Source organism: Pseudophryne corroboree, chromosome 2 (genome assembly GCF_028390025.1).
Source record: "Pseudophryne corroboree isolate aPseCor3 chromosome 2, aPseCor3.hap2, whole genome shotgun sequence".
In the NCBI taxonomy this organism is placed as follows: domain Eukaryota; kingdom Metazoa; phylum Chordata; class Amphibia; order Anura; family Myobatrachidae; genus Pseudophryne; species Pseudophryne corroboree.
In genome coordinates, this window is record NC_086445.1 from 117,600,653 (window position 1) to 117,621,313 (window position 20,661).

Sequence of the window (20,661 nt, forward strand, 5' to 3'; positions counted from 1 at the left end):
TGCTGAGATAGGCTCCGCCCCTTTTTCGGCTGCCTTTCTCCCGCTTTTTTATGTAAAAATTGGCAGGGGTTAAATGCATCCATATAGCCCAGGAGCTATATGTGATGTATTTTTTCCAAAAAAGGTGTTTTTATTGCGTCTCAGGGCGCCCCCCCCCCCAGCGCCCTGCACCCTCAGTGACCGGAGTGTGAAGTGTGCTGAGAGCAATGGCGCACAGCTGCAGTGCTGTGCACTACCTTATTGAAGACAGGACGTCTTCTGCCGCCGATTTTCCGGACCTCTTCAGTCTTCTGGCTCTGTAAGGGGGCCGGCGGCGCGGCTCTGGGACCCATCCATGGCTGGGCCTGTGATCGTCCCTCTGGAGCTAATGTCCAGTAGCCTAAGAAGCCCAATCCACTCTGCACGCAGGTGAGTTCGCTTCTTCTCCCCTTAGTCCCTCGGTGCAGTGAGCCTGTTGCCAGCAGGTCTCACTGAAAATAAAAAACCTACTTTAAACTTTTACACTAAGCAGCTCAGGAGAGCCCCTTAGCCTGCACCCGTCTCGTTCGGGCACAAAAAATCTAACTGAGGCTTGGAGGAGGGTCATAGGGGGAGGAGCCAGTGCACACCAGGTAGTCCTAAAGCTTTTTACTTTTGTGCCCAGTCTCCTGCGGAGCCGCTATTCCCGCTATTCCCCATGGTCCTTTCGGAGTCCCCAGCATCCACTAGGACGTTAGAGAAATAGGGATGTAAAAACCTGGCTCCACGGAGATGGTTTCACAGGGAGACTGGACTCAGCGTTCCCAGAGACTTGGCTTGCTTGTACTAGTATGGCTGCTGGAGTCTCGTCGGAGAGGAGGGTGTGGAGCAGCAGTTAAACGGCGGGAAGTCCGCATGGACTGGCGCCCAAAGCTGGGGGAGGGGCTACAGGTTTGCACTCTCCACCCTATGCTGGCATTCCAATCACCGGTACTGGGGGGCCCGTAAAAAATGATTACTGTGCCCCCATATGCACTGGTGGTCTAGTGGAGTCCCTGGTCTGCGTCAGTGCCCACAGCTCTAGTGGAGTCCCTGGTCGGCGCCTGTGTCTCTCCCGGGATGCGCGGCAGACTGCTATTTGTGCGCGGGCCCCGGAGTCCGGGATACTTTTACCGATGGTGGCCATGCAGACCAGGGGTTGCCAGCAGCAGCGGTGCTAGACGCTTGTGTGTGGGCCCCGCCGCAAGTACCCATCTGAGGCAGTGGCCAAGTGGGAGTTTCGGAGCATATGTGCTGGAATCTAAGAGACATCCAGCACTGACAGGCTCAGTGTAAAAAAATTAAAGTAAAAATAGGATTTTGGTACTTACCAGGTAAATCCTTTTCTTTGAATCCATAGGGGGCACTGGAGTACTCTTGGGATATGGACGGCGTAGCAGAAACAAAGGCACTGAATATTTAAATTTAGAACTCTCCACCCCTCCATATCCCAGAGTACCTCAGTGTACGACCTCAGTGTTTTTACTGAGCGAACTACTATAGAGAGGTTGACAATGGAGAATTCCTATAACATAACGGACAACAACAAAGTTGACCCATAACGTTACTGTCAACTAAACAGTTGACACCATAACCGATAGACCTTTATAATTTGAACCAATCGGTGAAAATGTGTTACCATAAGCTCCTTTGAGCTTAATACAAACCAGGTAAAATGTGTTACCCTAAGCTCCTGTGAGCTTAACACAACCCAGGTAAAACTGCTCTGGGTGGGCGTCCAGTGCCCCCTATGGATTCAAAGAAAAGGATTTACCTGGTAAGTACCAAAATCCTATTTTCTTTTTCATCCACTAGGGATCACTGGAGTACTCTTGGGACGTACCAAAGCTTCCCTTGTGGGCGGGAGAGCTGTTTGACACTTGTAACAGTAGGCAGCCAAAGCTAGATGCTGATGCCGCAACCGTTTAATAACGTGTAAACGCGCACAAACGTGTGCACTGAAGGCTATGTAGCCGCGTCGTAGACGCTCCACGACCAGCTGGTCCTGACATTCCCACAGAACCTGTGGAATGAGCTATTACTGACGAAGGCGACTGTAACTTAGCCTTCAAGTAAGCCTGACTTGTAGTCATTTTGATCCAACTGGATAATGTCTGCTGAGAAAACTAGCTAACCCCAGTTGGCCGCATTATAGAGAACAAACAACGTATCCGTATTACGTACTGTAGACGTTCGGGACATATAGACGCGTAATGCGTGTACCACATTCAGAATTCTAGAATGTGCTGTCAACACAGGAACCACTATTGGTTTATTGATGTGAAGAATAAGAAATCGGAATTCGTCCGAAGTTCTGCTTTGACATGAGAAAACTCAAATACGGTGGCTTGGAATACAAGGCACCCAAATATGAAAACAAAACCCTTGCCGAAGCTAAGGCTAGAAGAAAACGTTTTCCAAGTGAGAAACTTAATCCCCATTTGTTGTAAGGGTTCAAAATATGAAAACTGTAAGAAATCTGAACCCAGCCTCAAGTCGCATGGCGCTGTAGGTGGGATAAATGGAGGCTGCATTTGATGACACCTTGTAGAAAAGGTGTGTACCGACGCAATAGAGTCAAACGTCTTTGAAAATAACTTGACCACACAGATACCTGCACCCTCAGTGCAGATAAACTCAGTTCTCCATCTCACCCCGTCTGTAAAATAACAGAATACGGGTAACTTGAAAGATGTCGGAAACTTCCGAGCTTCACACCCACCTATATAGGCACACCAGATTTTGTAATAATGAGCTGCCGTAAGCGGCTTCCTAGCTCGTAACATGGTTGGTATAACCGATACTGTAATGCCCTATTTCTTTTCTTAAGAGGGCGGTCTGAACCCCCACCCCGTCAACCGCAGCCGCGGTACATAGGTAAATAGGGGTAAAAGAACGGTCCCTGTTGTAACAGGTTGGACGTATTATGAGCGGGCCAAGATCGTGTGCAAGTATTCCTTGGAGATGCGAGAAGCAAGCTCTCCGAAACCCATGAGATATCACTAGTATGACTGTGACGAACTGTCTTATGATCCGTTTTAGCAACGGAGAGAGCAGCGGAAAATGATACACGAGGATGTATGACCACACGAATGTGAGAACCTCCACCGCCACTGCCCTTGTGATCTGTCGTTCTGTACACATACTGAGCGTTTGTAATTGTGGCGAGATGCCCTCATGTATACCTGAGGGTAACCCCACCTGTGGATTCACATATGAAACACCTCTGGATTTAATGCCCAGTTTTCAGGATATAAATCCCGACGGGTGAGATCATCTGTCTAACAGATGTCCACTAGCGGAATGAACCCCGTCGACAACATCACATAATGGTGTTCTGGGCAATTGAGGATTCGAGCTACCTGCCGCATTGCCATGCGGCTTCTTGGTCCTCCCTGGTTGTTGTGTATGCAACTCCCGTTGCGTTGTCTGACTGCACTTGGTCAGACTGAAAGCGAAGCATGTAGTGCATTGTAAATTGCACGGAGTTCCAGGACATTTATCGACAGCAATCTGTCGTGATCCGCTTTAGAACCCCTGTCGCTGACCTTTTTTAACTACAACTCCTGAACCTCTGAGACTCTCGTCCAGAGTATATACACCCTCGCCCCCCTGTGGGAAACGCGAGTGAAGCCCGGCGAACTAAAGCGCTTTGAAAACACATCATTATTCCTAACAGGCGAATACACCAATGTACCGCTAGTGTGCGTGGCTTTTGCACTAATTACTAGATGGTATATTTGTTCTTGCTGGTGTAGTAGGTAAATGTCTGTGATTTACCGTATTTATAATCTTACCTAGGAATTGACGTCGTTCAGACGGAATTAGATGCGATTGTTTTTTAACTTGACCTGCCACCGTAGTATACATTAGTAGCGCAAGTAAGAGGAACTCTGTTGAGACAGAGTTCTTATGAGCAGATCGTCTAAGTATGGAACGATTGTCACTGGCAGGGCTCTGAGATGAGCTATCCTCACCAACATCACTTTGGTAAATACCCGAGGCGTTGACAAGAAGCCAAATGGTAGAACCTGAAATGGTTAATGGTTGTGGCGTTTTGCAAACGCTAGAACCTGTGATGACCAAACCGGAATGGGTAAATACGCATTGTGAAGATCAAGCGCAATTATGCAATTTTGTGGCTCCAAATATGCAAATACTAACCGCAGAAAATCCATTTTCAAACTGCGACGGAGCTGTCTGGTTTTGTTACCCCAAACAGAGGGGAATAAGTAACCCTGACTCTGTTGGTGTACTATGCCTGGAAATAAAAACAGCTGAAACCAGCAGAGACTAAATGGCAACCTGCCAAACCGTTCGACAGAGGCAGTTCTTGTCCTTTAATCTGTAAATAGCGGAGACATCCATGAGTTGATGTCTGGAAACCCCGCAAATGTAACGTGTAAAGACGCGCTTCCACAATTGGAAAATGGAGATGGCCTAATAGGTCGTCAAGCCACTGGCTTGTTGACTGTAGCGTCCTGTCGTTACAAGGCGTGACTGTTTTTGTACCACCGCCTTGAAAAAACTGAAGGCTAAAGGGATTAAACGCCGGCACAAGTATTTCCGTTTTGATACTGGATGCGGTAATGGCTGAATATCAAATTTAGGACCAAACAAGCTCTGGCCTTGTCGTGCTGAAACTAGCGACGATGAAAAGTGAGAATCGAAGTAACCGGCGTTAGCAGAAGCTTTACAGATATACTCTGCAGCTTCTCATTAACAGTGATCGTCATTGTTTCCATACATAGAGTCTAGTGACCCAAATGTATATTGGGTCTTTATAATGTTTGACACAGACGAATTCACCAATGGCGGATCGCGTCATTTAGATGTGGAAACGATTAAATAGTGGTTAGAGTCTACTCAGTCTCTGTAAAAATGGAGACATTGACTCACTGGGTTTTAGCAATGTATGGTTGTCAAAAACCCCGCACTATCTGAGTGCTGGTCTAATGTACCCTTCTCACTCGTAGTTATCGCTGTGAGATTTGACATAGAATCGTGCATTAAATTATAAGACCAGTTAAATAAACACCCTGGTACCCAAAGGGAAATTGGCCCTTTGGAAAGACTGTCCTTCGTTAGAGCTGGCGGAGTAACTTCCGAGACTCCGATGTTACCGCTCCTTTAATTTGAATTGCCAATGCTTAACATAGGATCTTTAAAATTATTTTTAGTCTGCGCTAGAGCCTTACTCGCTATGCAGACAGACACCACAATAGGCAACGGACAGACACTTGCACGACTTATTGAAGTTATTATGTGTCATATATATATTTTTATTGCTGAAAAGCATATTAAGCCCAGCCGTAGGCAGGCATCAAAAAATTATATGAAACTCATGGTTGTTCCTCTCCACGGAAATCTTTAGTAAAAGGCGAAAGATTTATTCGATCTGAAGACAAACCAGAGTATTCTTTATGTGAAAAGCAGTTCACATGTGAAACCCGAACCAAATTCCCACTAACACCCCTGCGCCTCTGGTGGCTTAGAGATGTAGGGCAGGAATGTTCCAGAATTACAAACTGGAAAACAACAGGAAGCATGGTTAAAATGGCCCCTTTGCCATGCTGACCCTGATAATCACAGAACAAGTTACAATTGTTTCCGTGTTAATATAGCCTATTATACAGTGATAATCACAGGCAGGGTACAACACATGCTCTATGAATATAATTACAGACATTAATATAGGCTCAATAGCCTATTATACAGCAATAATATAGGCTCACTAGCCTATGATAATAACAGACATTAATATATAGGCTGAATAACCTATACAGTGAAACTCACAGGACAGGTTACAATACATTATAAATACCTGTCACATATATATAGCTGCATATACACTGTGCTGCTGTTCATATAGGTATTTTACATACCCTTGCCGCTGTGATCCGCCAGATTCCACCGCCCCTCTTCCCCCCTGTAACGCTGTGTCTCTGCGGGAAGCCCGGGAAGACTTGCAGGGAGGCCTTCTTGCAGCCTCTTAGCGCTGGCACTGATCTGCGGGTGGATGGTGCTGGGCGGCCGGACGGAGCGGCGGCCCGGTTATCACCGTCTTAGTGCTGAGAACTGAGGGAGCGTCTGCGGCCGTATGGCGCTGGGCGGCCGGACAGAGCGGCTGGGACGGGCGGACGTAGCGCTGTATGGAGCTTGCAGACGTAGCGGCTGGGCTGTGGCGGGCGGATGAGCGGCGGAAGCGGCATATTAAAACCAACATAGCGGGGCGGCAGCCTGCGCTGACCGCCCCATTCCCCAGCCTACCTTGCTTGTATCCCTGATCATGGCTGCGACGGGGCTTCTTATGTGTAAGCTCCGTCCAGCTCTCCAGTGATCTTAGTCATGGCTGCGACGGGGCTTCTTATGTGTAAGCTCCGTCCAGCTCTCCAGTCATGGCTGCGACGGGGCTTCTATGTGTAAGCTCCGTCCAGCTCTTCAGTCATCCAGTCATGGCTGCGACGAGGCTTCTATGTATAAGCTCCGTCCAGCTGTTGCAGGAGCAGTGGGCTGCCTGTGGCTGTGAGGGCGCTCTTTGTGAGGACCGACACGCCATGCGCTGCCCGTGCAGCGGCACTATCCCGGACCCATGTTTTTCCTGAAACTGGGAAGGGATGTGCTTTTGAAAAAAATAAAAAGTAAAACTGAAAAATTAATAAAATCTTCCACAAAGTGTGGGAACTCCCACAAGCCGATGTTAGTGCTTTGAGCACAGAAAAAACACTGAGGTCGTACACTGAGGTACTCTGGGATATGGAGGGGTGGAGAGTTCTAAATTTAAATATTCAGTGCCTTTGTTTCTGCTACGCCGTCCATATCCCAAGAGTACTCCAGTGACCCCTAGTGGATGAAAAAGAAAAAATGCTTTGGGGCTGCAGGAGCAGCCCCTGTAAAAAGGTACATCCAGCTTCCTGCTGCATCATACAAAAAACTGACCTGCCTAAGCATGGGAGCGGGGTTATAGTGAGAGGGACCGGAGTATTCTGGGCTATCTGAAAGGCTTAACTGTACGGTGCTCAGGGGCTGATCCTACCACCTATAACCCCGATGTTATCCCTGTGGGTCCCTATGGAACCCAAAGAAGAAAAGGAGATTTATGGTAGACTTACCATAGTTAAATCTCTTCCTGCAAGGTACACTGGGTTCCACAGGGAATACATCAGGTGTAGAGTTGGATCTTGATCCAGAGGCACCAACAGGATAAAGCTTTGACTGTTCCCAGGATGCATTGCATGGCCTCCTCTATAACCCCGCCTCCGGACACTGGAGCTCAGTTTCGTTAACCAGTCCAATGCAGTAGCAGGTAAAAGAGAAGGCAGATGTTAGTCACATAGAACCACATTCTCATGACAGGAGAAGGGACCAGCGGCTAATGCCATACAAACCCAAAGAAGCTAAGTGTCTCAGGAACCCAGTGTACCTCGCAGAACGAGATTTAACTATGGTAAGTCTACCATAATTCTCCTTTTCTGCAGCGGGGTACACGGTGTTCCACGGGGAATACATCAGGGATGTACTAAAGCAGTCCCTCAGGGGAGGGGACGCACCGTAGCGGGCATGAGAACCCGGCGTCCAAAGGAAGCATCCTGGGAGGCAGAAGTATCAAAGGCATAAAACCTATTAAACGTGTTAACGGAGGACCACGTAGCCACCTTGCACAACTGTTCAGCGGACGCGCCTCGGCAGGCCGCCCAAGAAGGTCTAACAGACAGAGTAGAATGGCTTTGATAGCAGCAGGAGCTGGAAAACCAGCCTGTGCATATGCTTGTGCAATCACCATTCTAATCCATCTGGCCAAGATTTGCTTATTCGCAGGCCAGCCACGTTTGTGAAAACCAAAAAGTACAAAAAGGGTATCGGACCTCCTGAGAGAGGCAGTCCTATCCACGTAAATACAGAGAGCCTGAACCACATCCAAAGACCGCTCTTTGGAAGACAAACCAGAAGAGATAAAAGCCGGAACCACAATCTCTTGGTTAAGATGGAAAGCTGACACCACCTTAGGTAGATAACCGTGACGAGTTCTAAGAACTGCCCGGTCACGGTGAAAAATTAGAAAGGGGGGATGACAGGACAAAGCGCCTAAGTCTGACACCGTCCTAGCAGAGGCAACAGCCAGCAGAAACACGACCTTAAGCGTAAGATATTTAAGGTCCCCAGACTCAAGAGGTTCAAATGGAGAATCTTGTAGGGCATTCAAGACAACAGACAGATCCCATGGAGCCAAAGGAGGGACATAGGGAGGCTGAATTCGTAAAACGCCTTGAGTGAAAGTATGAACGTCAGGAATAGACGCAATCTTCCTCTGAAACCACACCGACAAGGCAGAAATATGAACCTTGAGGGAGGCCAGACGAAGGCCTGTCTAGGCCTTGTTGCAGCAAAGCCAAAAGTCTGGAAGTTCCGAAATTGTATGCATCGTAATTCTTAGCAGTACACAAGGTGAAGTAAGAATTCCAGACCCTGTAATAAATCCATGCAGGAGCCAGTTCGTGGGCCTTTAGCACCTCGGATAATCCTTTGGCCCTCAGGAGTGAAGCTACAAGAGCCACTCCGTTAGAGCCAGTCTGGCCAGGTCCGGGTAGACACAAGAGCCCTGATCGAGGAGGTCTGGGCGTTGAGGAAGTATAAGAGGACGCTCGATCGATAGACCCTGCAGTTCTGAGAACCAATGCCGTAGGGCCACACTGGAGCGACTAGAAGTAGTATTCCTCCTTCTTGCTTGAACTTCCGTAGTACCCTGGGCAGGAGTGACACCAGAGGGAACACGTATGGCAGCTGAAAGTTCCATGGAATTGCCAGTACGTCCACGAATGCTGCTTGAGGATCCTTTGTCCTTGATCCGAAGACCGGAATCTCGTGATTGTATCGAGACGAAATCAGGTCTACATCTGGTAGGCCCCACGTATCCACTAGGAGTTGAAAGACTTCCGGATGAAAACTCCACTCTCCGGTGTGCACGTCCTGACAACTGAGGAAATCCGCTTCCCAGTTGAGGACTCCGGGAATGAACACTGCTGATATTGCTGGCAGATGGCGTTCCGTCCAACAAAGGATTTTTGACACTTTCATCATTGCCATGCGGCTTCGAGTGCCGCCTTGATGATTTGTGGCGCCCTATAAATAAAATGTAATAATAATAATAATAATAATAATAATAATAATAATAATAATAATTTATGTATGCCACCGTGGTGACGTTGTCTGATTGTACTTGAACAGGCCTGTTCTGTATCATAGGCAGGGCAAGAGTCAAAGCATTGAACACTGCCCACAATTCCAGAATGTTTATCGGGAGGAGAGATTCCGCCTTGGTCCACCGATCCTGGTGAGAGTGTTGCTCTAGCACCGAGCCCCAACCCTGCAGACTGGCATCCGTAGTCAGTAGGACCCAGTTGGGGATCCAGAAGGGACAGCCCCTGCTCAACTGTTGGTCCTGTAGCCACCAGCTCAGTGACAGACAAACCTCTGGAGACAAGGAGATCAGTTGAGACCTGATGCGATGAGGCATTTGGAAAGGATTAACCTCTGCAGAGGGCGGGAATGAAACTGAGCATACTCTACCATGTCGAAAGCCGACACCATGAGGCCTAGTACTTGCATCACAGAGTGGATAGACACTCTTGGGTGAGAAAGGAAGTATCTGATCCTGTCCTGACGTTTCAGGACTCACTCTGGAGACAGAAACAGTCTTTGGCTGTGTGTATCCGGCAGTGCCCCCAGGTGCACCGTGCTCCGAGCAGGGACCATCGAGGACTTTTTCCAGTTGATGAGCCACTCGTGGGCTCGTAGGAAGTGGACTGTCAGTTCCAGATGACTGAGGAGAACATCTTGGGAGTTCGCCAGGATCATCAAGTCATCCAGCTATGGCAGGATCCTGATTCCCTGATGGCGGAGAAGGACAGTCATCACGGCCTTGACCTTGCTGAAGATCCGAGGGACCGTGGCCAGTCCAAATGGTAGAGCCTGGATTTGATAATGTAGGTTGCCAATAGCAAACTGCAGATATTGCTGATGCGATTTGGCAATATGTATATGCAGGTAAGCATCCTGTATGTCCAGGGATACCATATAGTCTTCGGGTTCCATGGACAGTACAATAGAGTACAGAGTTTCCATACGGAACTTGGGACACTCTCACAAATTTGTTCAATGATTTGAGGTAGAGTATAGACCAGAAGAACCCATTGGGTTTCGGGACTAGAAACATGGTCGAATAGTATCCCCTGCCTCTCTGGGACAGAGGTACCGGCACTACCACTCCTGTGTCCAGGAGGGATCGCACAACCAGGTGTAGAGCTTGCACTTTCAACGGATCCGAAGGAATAACCATCGTGCAGAACTAGCAAGGGTGACGTCTCTTGAAAGAGACCGTGTACCCGTGGAGAGACAACTTCACGCACCCAGGCATCTGAAGTGGTCCTTAACCAGACCTGGGCGAATTGCAGAAGCCGGCTTCCCACCCTGGGATCCCCCAGGGCGAGGCCCGGCCCATCATGCAGCAGGCTTGTCTTGTTTGTAAGCAGGCTGATGGGCAGCCCAGGATTGTTTAGGTTTGGGCTTAGTGGTTTTGGAAGCACGAGCCTGTCTCGGGTACGCCTGACCCTTTGCTTTCCCTGGAGGTCGAAAGGAACGAAAAGTGGTACTCTTTGCCTTCGGTGCAGAAGGATTAGTACTTGGGAAACATGCAGTGTTAGCAGTCGCCAAGTCAGTCACAATCTTATTCAGATCTTCCCCAAATAGGATGTCTCCCTTAAAGGGGAGCACCTCCAAGGTACACCTTCCAGGACCTCAACCACATAATTCGGCGAGCCAGTATAGACGTAGTGAACGCCTTGGCCGCCATTACACATGCCTCAGAGGACGCCTCCTGAATATAGTGGGAGGCGGTGGTAATATGAGACAGATATTGTCTGGCAGTGTCAGAAATTTCCTGAGGTAGCTCTTCCTCTAATGCCTGAAGCCATGCTTCAATTCCTTTTGCAGCCCAGGAGGGTGCTATAGTGGGTCTGTGTACAGCACCTGTAAGGGAGTAAACAGGCCTCAGGCATCCCTCCACATGCTTATCCGTCGATTCCTTCAGTGAGGTGACAGTGGTGACAGGCAGAGTAGATGACACCACAAGACGGGCGACATGCGAGTCCACCGGCGGTGGAGTTTCCCACTTGTTACTCAACTCCGTAGGGATAGGATAACGAGCTAGCATCTTCTTAGACAGGGAAAATTTATTTCCTGGAGAAGACCAGGGTTCCAGACGTATGTCATTTAATGGTCAGAATGTGGTAAGACTACTTTAGCAACCGTCTGACGTTTGAAGGTATCAGGTTTCTTAGACGCAGTAGTGGGTTCTACCTCATCATCAATTTGTAGAATCAGCTTAATAGCCTCCACTTAGTCAGGAACATCAACCTGAGTTGTACGATCCTCGTCAGAAGCAACTGTATCAGTGTCTTACGGATCAGTATATTCCCCATCCTCATCAGAATTATCTGAAATATTAGTGGATTTTGAGGAAGCGGCCCGCTTAGATGACCCCTTGACCCCAGAGGAACGTGGGGTAGACTTTTGTCTAACCAAAGATTGATTTAATTGTTGTATCTGGGTAGACAGTGTCCGCCCAGGGCGGATTAACTACAGGGACAATATGAGGTTGCAATGGCACTGGAGGTCCCAAAGGGGGTGCAAGACGTGTCACAAGCGTATTCAGCATACTTGAGAACGCTGCCCAAGGTGATTTCTGATTGGCTACAGGGGCTGCGGGCTGACTGGGAGATGTATGGCAGCCAGTACACAAACCATCAGTTAAAACTTCCCGCTCTAAATCCTTGGCGCAAGCACTGCATGCTGCAGGAGCGCCCGCTGGTTTCCCGCCCTGTGTGGTAGACATGTTAGTGAATGTAGCTGTACAGAGTAACAGTACAATATAGCCAGACAACTACAATACCTGCAAAACACTCCCTTATTTATGTGACAGTAAACACAGAACATAAACAGAGAATAAATGCGGTATGAGGTGACTGAAGAGCGCAGTAAAATACACTTAACAGTATATACTGCGCAGAACTATATATTTGACCCTGACGCACCTAGCCCCCCAGGGTACAGAATACAGTGATACAGCTGTGATACACTGAAAGTGAGTTTCATACAGTAGATGCAGGTACACACAGTCACAATGCAGAAATTACACAATTAAAAAGTCATAGACCGGCACTCACATGATAGAAAACATTTGGCCCGGTGCCCTCAACAGCTGAAATCTCAGACACATATGCAAAGGAGAAGCGGCACTCACGGCTGGATTCAAATAAAGACGATACCACAGCAGTACGTATCAACGTTTCAATTCAGTAGAATTTTCGTCAGGATACAAGTAAACATTGCAAGAAACTCACCTTATAACCCTCACCAATTGTGTCCAGGTGTGCACGCTAATCGGCCCGGCGGTCCGGACGTTAGCCGCACTTGCGGTGACGTCATTTTCGGGTGCCGCTTCTGGCACCCGAAAATAAATATATATATATATATATATATATATATATATATATATATATATATATATATATATATATATATAAACAATGCACAGCCAGTGACTGGATGTATATATCAGAACACTTGTACCAAATATTCTGGTAGAGAGACACTTGTTCTTAACGAACACTGTCTTTAGAATGACGTGTAGAGTACTTAAGTGACTAAGTCCCTGCAGTCCCAGAGACAAGACGCAGATACTTGAGATGGCGCCAAAATCTCAGTCAGGGAGTGAGGGAGAGTGATAAGCAGCTCCAGGGCAGGAACACCAGCAGTAGATGGCGCCCGGGGCTGAGGGAGGGGCTACAGGTCAGCACCTTATCCCCTATGCTGGTCCTCACCACCTGTTACTGTGGAGCCTTATGAAAACGGATTTTTACACTTTCCGACCTGTGCTGACACAGTGTCCACGCCAGCGGCGCGGTCCGTCTCCTGGAACCGCGACCGGATCGCAATTTAGCGGCGGGTCCCGCCTGGGGGACCCTCTTACCTCCTCCCTAAGAAGCAGCCATGCGATCCAGGAGAGCGTCTGCGGTGGTGTGCAGCCGCTGCAAGTACCCGGGAACTCAGCCAGCGCAGCGCTGCTGGGGAGGTGATGGAGCCGCAGCACACTATGTCACAATGACATATAAAGTGCTGCAGCCCTTGAAGTCTTCTAAAAGCTCTTTTCAGGGCTGCCTAGCACAGCCACCCTGTTAAGTGACCTGCTCTGCAGGTACCAACTTACAAACTGAGCTCCAGTGTCCGGAAGCGGGGTTATAGAGCAGGCCATGCAATGCATCCTGGGAACAGTCAAAGCTTTAGCCTGTTGGTGCCTCTGGAGCAAGATCCAACTCTAAACCCGCGGTATTCCCTGTGGAACACAGGGTACCCCGCTGCAGAAAGTAAGGTAATTTACTTAATTGATATCGAATTGAAACATCATGTGGCACAACGAGTCTTAAAATGCATAAATGACCCCCTAATATTGTTTAGATACTCATTCTTACATTTATCAGTTACTAGGCACAGTAACTGAACCAACAAATCACATCACATGATATAATATACCCATTAGAATAGGTAATAATAGGATTTTGGTACTTACCAGGTAAACCCTTTTCTTTGAATCCATAGGGGGCACTGGAGTACTCTTGGGATATGGACGGCTTAGCAGAAACAAAGGCACTGAATATTTAAATTTAGAACTCTCCACCCCTCCATATCCCCGAGTACCTCAGTGTAGTATCTCAGTGTTTTTTACTGAGCCGAACAGGAACTATAGAGAGGTTGACAATGGAGAATTCCTATAACATAACGGACAACAACAAAGTTGACACATAACGTTACTGACAACGAAACAGTTGACACCATAACCGATAGAACCTTATAATTGAACCAGTCGGTGAAAATGTGTTACCATAAGATCCCCTGAGCTTAATACAACCCAGGTAAAACTGCTCTGGGTGGGCGTCCAGTGCCCCCTATGGATTCAAAGAAAAGGATTTACCTGGTAAGTACCAAAATCCTATTTTCTTTTTCATCCACTAGGGGTCACTGGAGTACTCTTGGGACGTACCAAAGCTTCCCCCGTGGGCGGGAGAGCTGTTTGACACCTGTAACACTAGGCGGCCAAAGCTAGATGCTGATGCCGCAAACGTATCAAACTTGTAAAAGCGCACAAACGTGTGCACTGAAGACCATGTAGCCGCACGGTCAAGCTGTGTCGTAGAAGCTCCACGACCAGCTGGCCATGACGTTCCCACAGAACCTGTGGGATGAGCTATTACTGATGTAGGCGACTGTAACTTAGCATTAAGGTAAGCCTGACGTATAGTCAGTTTTATCCATCTGGATAAGGTCTGCTGAGAAGCTGGCCAACCCCACTTGGCAGCATCATAGAGAACAAACAACGTATCCGTATTACGAACTGTAGACGTTCGGGACATATAAACGCGCAATGCGCGTACCACATTCAGAATTCTAGAACGTACTGTCAACACAGGAACCACTATTGGTTTATTGATGTGAAAAGATGACACTAGCTTTGGTAAGAAATCGGAAATCGTCCGAAGTTACGCTCTGTCATCAGGAAACACCAAATACGGTGGCTTGCAAGACAAGGCACCCAAATTTGAAAAACGCCTTGCCGAAGCTAAGGCTAGAAGAAAAAACGTTTTCCAAGTCAGAAACTTAATATCCACTCGCTGTAAGGGGTCAAAATATGAAGACTGTAAGAAATCTGAACCCAAATTCAAGTCCCATGGCGCTGTAGGTGGGATAAATGGAGGCTGTACTCTGAGGACACCCTGCAGAAAAATGTGTACCGACGGCAATAGAGCCAATTGTCTTTGAAAATAAATTGACAACACAGATACCTGCACCTTCAGTGTAGATAAACGCAGTCCTCCATCCAACCCCGTCTGTAAAAATAACAGAATACGGGTAACTTGAAAAATGATGTCGGAAACTTCCGAGCTTCACACCAACCTATATAGGCACGCCAAATTCTGTAATAATGAGCTGCCGTAACCGGCTTCCTAGCTCGTAACATGGTTGGTATAACCGATACTGTAATGCCCTCTCTTTCTTCTGAAGAGGGCGGTCTCAACAACCACCTCGTTAACCGCAGCCACGCTAAATAGGGGTAAAAGAACGGCCCCTGTTGTAACGGGTTGGACGTAGTATGAGCGGCCAAGGATCGTCTGCGAGTAGTCCTCGGAGATTCGAGAACCAAACTCTCCGAGACCCATGAGATATCACTAGTATGACTGACGGACTCTCTTATGATCCGTTTTAGCAACGGAGAGAACAGCGGAAAACGGTGGAAACAGATACACGAGGCTGTACGGCCACGCGATTGTGAGAGCATCCACCGCCACTGCCCTTGGGAACTGTCGTTCTGGACACATACTGGGCATTTGTAATTGTGGCGAAATGCCATCATGTCCACCTGAGGGTAACCCCATCTGTGGACCAACCTGTGAAACACCTCTGGATTTAATGCCCAGTCTCCTGGATGAAAATCCCGACGGCTGAGATCATCTGTCTAACAGATGTCCACACCCGGAATGAACCCAGTCTACAATATCACCTTGTGGTATTCTGGGCAATTGAGGATTCGAGCTACTTCCCGCATTGCCATGCGGCTTCTCGTTCCTCCCTGGTTGTTGTGTATGCGACTGCCGTCGCGTTGTGTGACTGGCCTTGGACAGTCTGAGAGCGAAGCATGTAGTGCATAGTAAATTGCACGGAGTTCCAGGACCTTTATAGACAGCAATCTGTCGTAATCCGTTTAGAAACCCTGTCGCTAACCATTTTAAACTACAACTCCCCAACCTCTGAGACTCTCGCCCAGAGTAGAGACACCCTCGCCCCCCTGTGGGATACGCGAGTGAAAACCTCCGAACTGAAGCGCTTCGAAAGCCCATCATTGTTCCTAATAGGCGAATACACCAATGTACCGATAGTGTGCGTGGCTTGAGCACTAATTGTACCAGATGGCGTATAATCTGTTCTTTCTGGTGTAGTAGGTAAATTCTTTGATTTACCGTATCTGGAATCATACCTAGGAATTGAAGTCGTTGAGACGGAATTAGATGCGATTGTTTTTGAACTTGACACTGCAACCGTGGTGTACGTTAGCAGCGCAAGTCGGAGGAGCATCTGTTGAGACGGAGCTCTTATGAGCAGATCGTCTAAGTATGGAACGATTGTCACTGCCAGGGATCTGAGATGAGCTATCATCACAAACATCACTTTGGTGAATACCCGAGGCGCTGACAAGAGGCCAAACGGTAGAACCTGAAACGGTTAATGGTTGTGGCGTATTGCAAAACGCAAGAACCTGTGATGAGGTGACCAAACCGGAATGTGTAAGTACGCATCCTGGAGATCAAGCACAATCATGCAATCTTGTGGCTCGAAATATGCAAATACTAACCGCAGAAAATCCATCTTCAATCTGTAGTAAGTGACTTGCTGATTGAGACTGCGACGGAGCCCTCCGGCTTCGGTACCACAAACAGACGGGAATAAGAACCCTGACTTTGTTGGTGTACCAGGCCTGGAAATAAAAACAGCTGAAACCAGCAGAGACTGAATGGCAACCTGCCAAAACGCCTTATTTCGTCCGACAGAGGCAGTCCTGTCTTTTAACCCTAAATAGCGGATATATCCATGAGTGGATGGCTGGAAACCCGGCAAATGTAACGTGTAAAGGCGCACTCCCACAATTGGAAATTCGAGATGGGCTGAGAGCCCGTCAAGCCACTGGCTTGTTGTGACTTTAGCGCCCTGGCGTTACAAGGCGTGACTGTTTTTGTACCACAGCCTTGAAAAGACTGAAGTCTAAAGGCTTTAAACGCCGGACCAGAGTATTTCCGGTTTGATACCGGAGGAGGCCATTTTGTCAAATTTAGGACCAAACAACTTCTGGCCTTGTCGTGCTGAAACTAGCGACGATGAAAAACGAGAAGCAAGGTAACAGGCGGCAGCAGACGCTGTACCGAGATACTCAGCAGCTTCTCATTAACGATAAGTATAACGTGATCGTCATTGTTTCCATACACAGAGCGCCCTAGTGACCCAAATGTATCTTGGGTCTTTATAAGGTTTGACACAGACGAATTCACCAATGGCGGATTCTCCAATTTAGATGTCACTGTGTGGAAACGGGTAAATAGCCTTAAATCTTAGTAAGATATCCTAAATAAGAAAACCATTGAAGATCTGTCGTTTAGTAAATACAACGGATTAGATGTTAGAGGCTCCTTATTCTCTGTAAATTGAGATGTTAGAGCCTCCTTATTCTCTGTAAATTTCAGAGACTGACTCACTGGTCATTAGCAATGTATGGTTGTCAAAACCCGCACTATCTGACTGTCTAATGTGCCCTCCTCACTCGTATTTAGCGCTGTGAGGTTTGACATAGAATTGTCAGGACTGCAACATAGAAGAAATGTTTAAATTATAAGACCAGTTAAATTAACACCCTGGTATCCAAAGTGAAATTGGACTGAGACTCCTCCGTTAAAGCTGGCGGAGTAACTTCCGAGACTCCGATCTTACCGCTCCTGTCGAGCGTAGTCAATTTGAATTGCCAATGCTTAACATAGGATCTGGGAATGAACCGGCTTCCGGAGTGGAAACCTACAAAACATACTGAACATGTGGTAGATTTATGTCCAGACTTTTGTTTAAAAGTATTTTTAGTCTGTGCAGGAGCCTTACTCCTTATGCCGACAGACAACACAATAGGCAGAGGACAGACACTTGCACGACTCAGTAAAATTATTACTTAAGGTGTGTAATATATATCTATCTATTTATGGCCGAAATGCAGTTCACATGGCCAGCCTATGTGAAACCTGAACCAAACTTCCCACTAACACCCCTGCGCCTCCGGTGGAGTAGTGATGTAGGGCAGGAATATTCTGGAATTACAAACTGGAAGAAACAGGAAGCATGGTTAAAATGGCCCCCATGCCATGCTTACACTGATAATCACAGTTACAATTGCTACAGTGTTAATATAGGCTGAATAGCCTATTATACAGTGAAAATCACAAGCAGGTTACAATACATGCTGTAGTGTTAATATAGGCTGAATAGCCTATTATACAGTGATAATCACAGGCAGACCACATTAAAATCACAGGCAGTCTACAATACATGGATCCAGTATTAATATAGGCTCACTAGCCTATCACACATTAACTCTGCCTGCTGTTTATATAGATATGGCAGCCCTTTACATTCCCTTGCCGCTGTAATCAGCCAGATTCTCCCCCCCCCCCCCCCTTTCACTCCCTGTAGCGCTGTGTCTCAGCGGGGAGCGCCGGGAAGTTGCAGGGAGGCGAGGGACACTTCTTGCCGAGCAGCAGAGGTCGGCTGGCCGGAGCGGCGCGTAGCAGCTTCCGGCGTCGCTAGCCGAGCTGCGGCGGTTCTCCCCCTCTTAGCGCTGGCACCAAGACAGCACTGACGGAGCGTCTGGGCGGGCGGACGGTGCTGGGGCGGCCGGACGGAGGTGCTGGGGCGGCCGGACGGAGCGGCTGGGCGGCCGGACGGAGCGGCTGGGGCGAGCGGCTGTATGAGCGTCGGGAGCGGCGGCATTACAACAGTGACCCCACACAGCGGGGCGGCAGCCTGCGCTGACCGCCCCGTTTCCCCAGCATACCTTGTTGTAGGGAGGCCTGCGACGGGCTTCTAAGCTCCGAGCTCTTCCGGTCATAGCTGCGACGGGGCTTCTATTTGTAAGCTCCGTCCAGCCCTTCAGGTCATGGCTGCGACGGGGCTTCTATCTGTAAGCCCCGTCCAGCTGTTGCAGGAGACAGTGGGCTGCCTGTGGCTGTGAGGATGCTCTTTGTGAGGACCGACACGCCATGCGCTGTCCGTGCAGCGGCACTATCCCGGACCCATGTTTTTCCAGAAACTGGGAAGGGATGTGCTAAGTGAAAAAAAGTAAAATGTAAAAGTAAAAATGAAAAATTAATAAAATCTTCCACCAAGTGTGGGAACTCCACACAAGCCTTGTTAGTGCTGTGAGCACAGAAAAAACACTGAGATACTACACTGAGGTACTCGGGGATATGGAGGGGTGGAGAGTTCTAAATTTAAATATTCAGTGCCTTTGTTTCTGCTAAGCCGTCCATATCCCAAGAGTACTCCAGTGACCCCTAGTGGATGAAAAAGAAACAGGGAATAAGGCCAAAAGCTCAAGGCTTGAGCTTGGAAGGATGTCTGGGGCATTCCGATTCTATCCATGGGCTATTAGCATCTTATCTTTGCCTAGAACAGTGGTTCCCTGGGGTGCTGGGGGCACTTTCATGGGTGCCCTGGGTTGGTGGCCCAGGACAAATTAAAATTACTTATGGACCATGTAGACAAAAAACAGAGCTTGAGGCTGCTGATGCACTTCTTTGCTGGTTGGTCTGCTGTGCAGCATGCAGAGCACTGACACAGAGCTCAACCCAGGATACCCAGGTATTCCAAAAAATATTAACGTTCATTAATCACATCTTGCTGAAAACTAATCTCAGTCTTCTCAACCAATGAAGACTGATCCTCTTATTTGTGTCTCTATGCCTAAATATTACATTACATTAATTTAGTTACAGGGACACAAGCTCAACCCCCAACACTGAACAGCCAGATGGGCCAGACAACTCTTGGCACTGTTGCCTCTATATTTGAACATTTTTATTTCAAGATCTCCCAATCAGTCTACTTCCAGGAATTTGTTCTTGAGGTCTAGCATCACTTCCAAGACAAACCCTGGTCGGTCCCAGAAGATTAAAGCTAGAACCTAAAGTAAAAGCTAGCAGTGACAGCAGTCCAGCTCTGCTGAGGTGTGCCTACTGGTACTCACAAGGCGTCAGTGTGCCTTATCTGGAGCAATTGCAAAGGCAATTACAGTTTCCACCAGACCCCAACTTATAGGAGTGCGTCAGCCGAAGGAGGTCTGGACTTTCCTTAAGCATAGCTCTTGCATGGTTCATGAGAATCTTACATGAGCAAAAAGTCTTGCTGCACTGCCAGCCACCAATCTCCATGTTCCAAAGATGAGAGCAAAACTTTTGAACGTCTTCATATATCACAAGGTAAGTCAGCTAACAGGTCATCAAGTTACCTTGTAATACCAATCCTGGAATTTTTTATTGCAATCATCACTGCAGAAATCTCTCATCTTGCCATCAAACTCCTTAGCTGCTCCTCTCCGGCACATCTGGAAGCAGTAGTTGCAGGTTACACATTTCAATCCTAGCCGCTTTGCAAAGTCCTGTTTGTACAGCAGCTTACAACCTGGAAAGAAGGAACAACTTCAATAGAGAACAAAAAAATGGAACTGTTCAAGATCAACAGTTTTATACACAGAGGGCCGTGAGTCATAGAGGACGGCAGTTCATACACCTGCTGCGCTTTTGTACGCAGTGGCTAAAGCAATAATATGTTAAAGCCGCAGGAGATGTATTGTGTAAACAGATGCCTCCTACTGTCTTCTCTGATCCACTGCTGCTAACCACTGGCTTCAATACGCCCAGAAAACCGGGCCGACGTAACCCCGTTTTCTGTAACAGGCCCTTCTCCGACCCCAAACTGCCGCTGCATCACAATCATGCTGTGTCTTTGGGGGCACTGCAACCATCA

At 47.9% G+C, this 20,661-nt stretch overlaps 1 protein-coding gene and 1 non-coding gene across 6 annotated transcripts in view; both read right to left on the reverse strand.

Annotated features, from left to right (window-relative positions):
- ZMYM2 (zinc finger MYM-type containing 2) overlaps positions 1-20,661 on the reverse strand; it is a 234,337-nt gene that overhangs the window by 67,571 nt on the left and 146,105 nt on the right. For all 5 annotated transcript variants that reach the window (XM_063951650.1, XM_063951649.1, XM_063951651.1 and 2 more), the window contains exon 10: positions 20,144-20,316. In XM_063951650.1, the coding sequence (XP_063807720.1) occupies positions 20,144-20,316 (173 nt within the window). The remainder of the gene's footprint in view (positions 1-20,143; positions 20,317-20,661) is intronic.
- On the reverse strand, positions 5,301-5,415 carry LOC135054100 (U5 spliceosomal RNA). Its single transcript, XR_010243353.1, has one exon. It is a non-coding gene; the product is annotated as a U5 spliceosomal RNA (small nuclear RNA).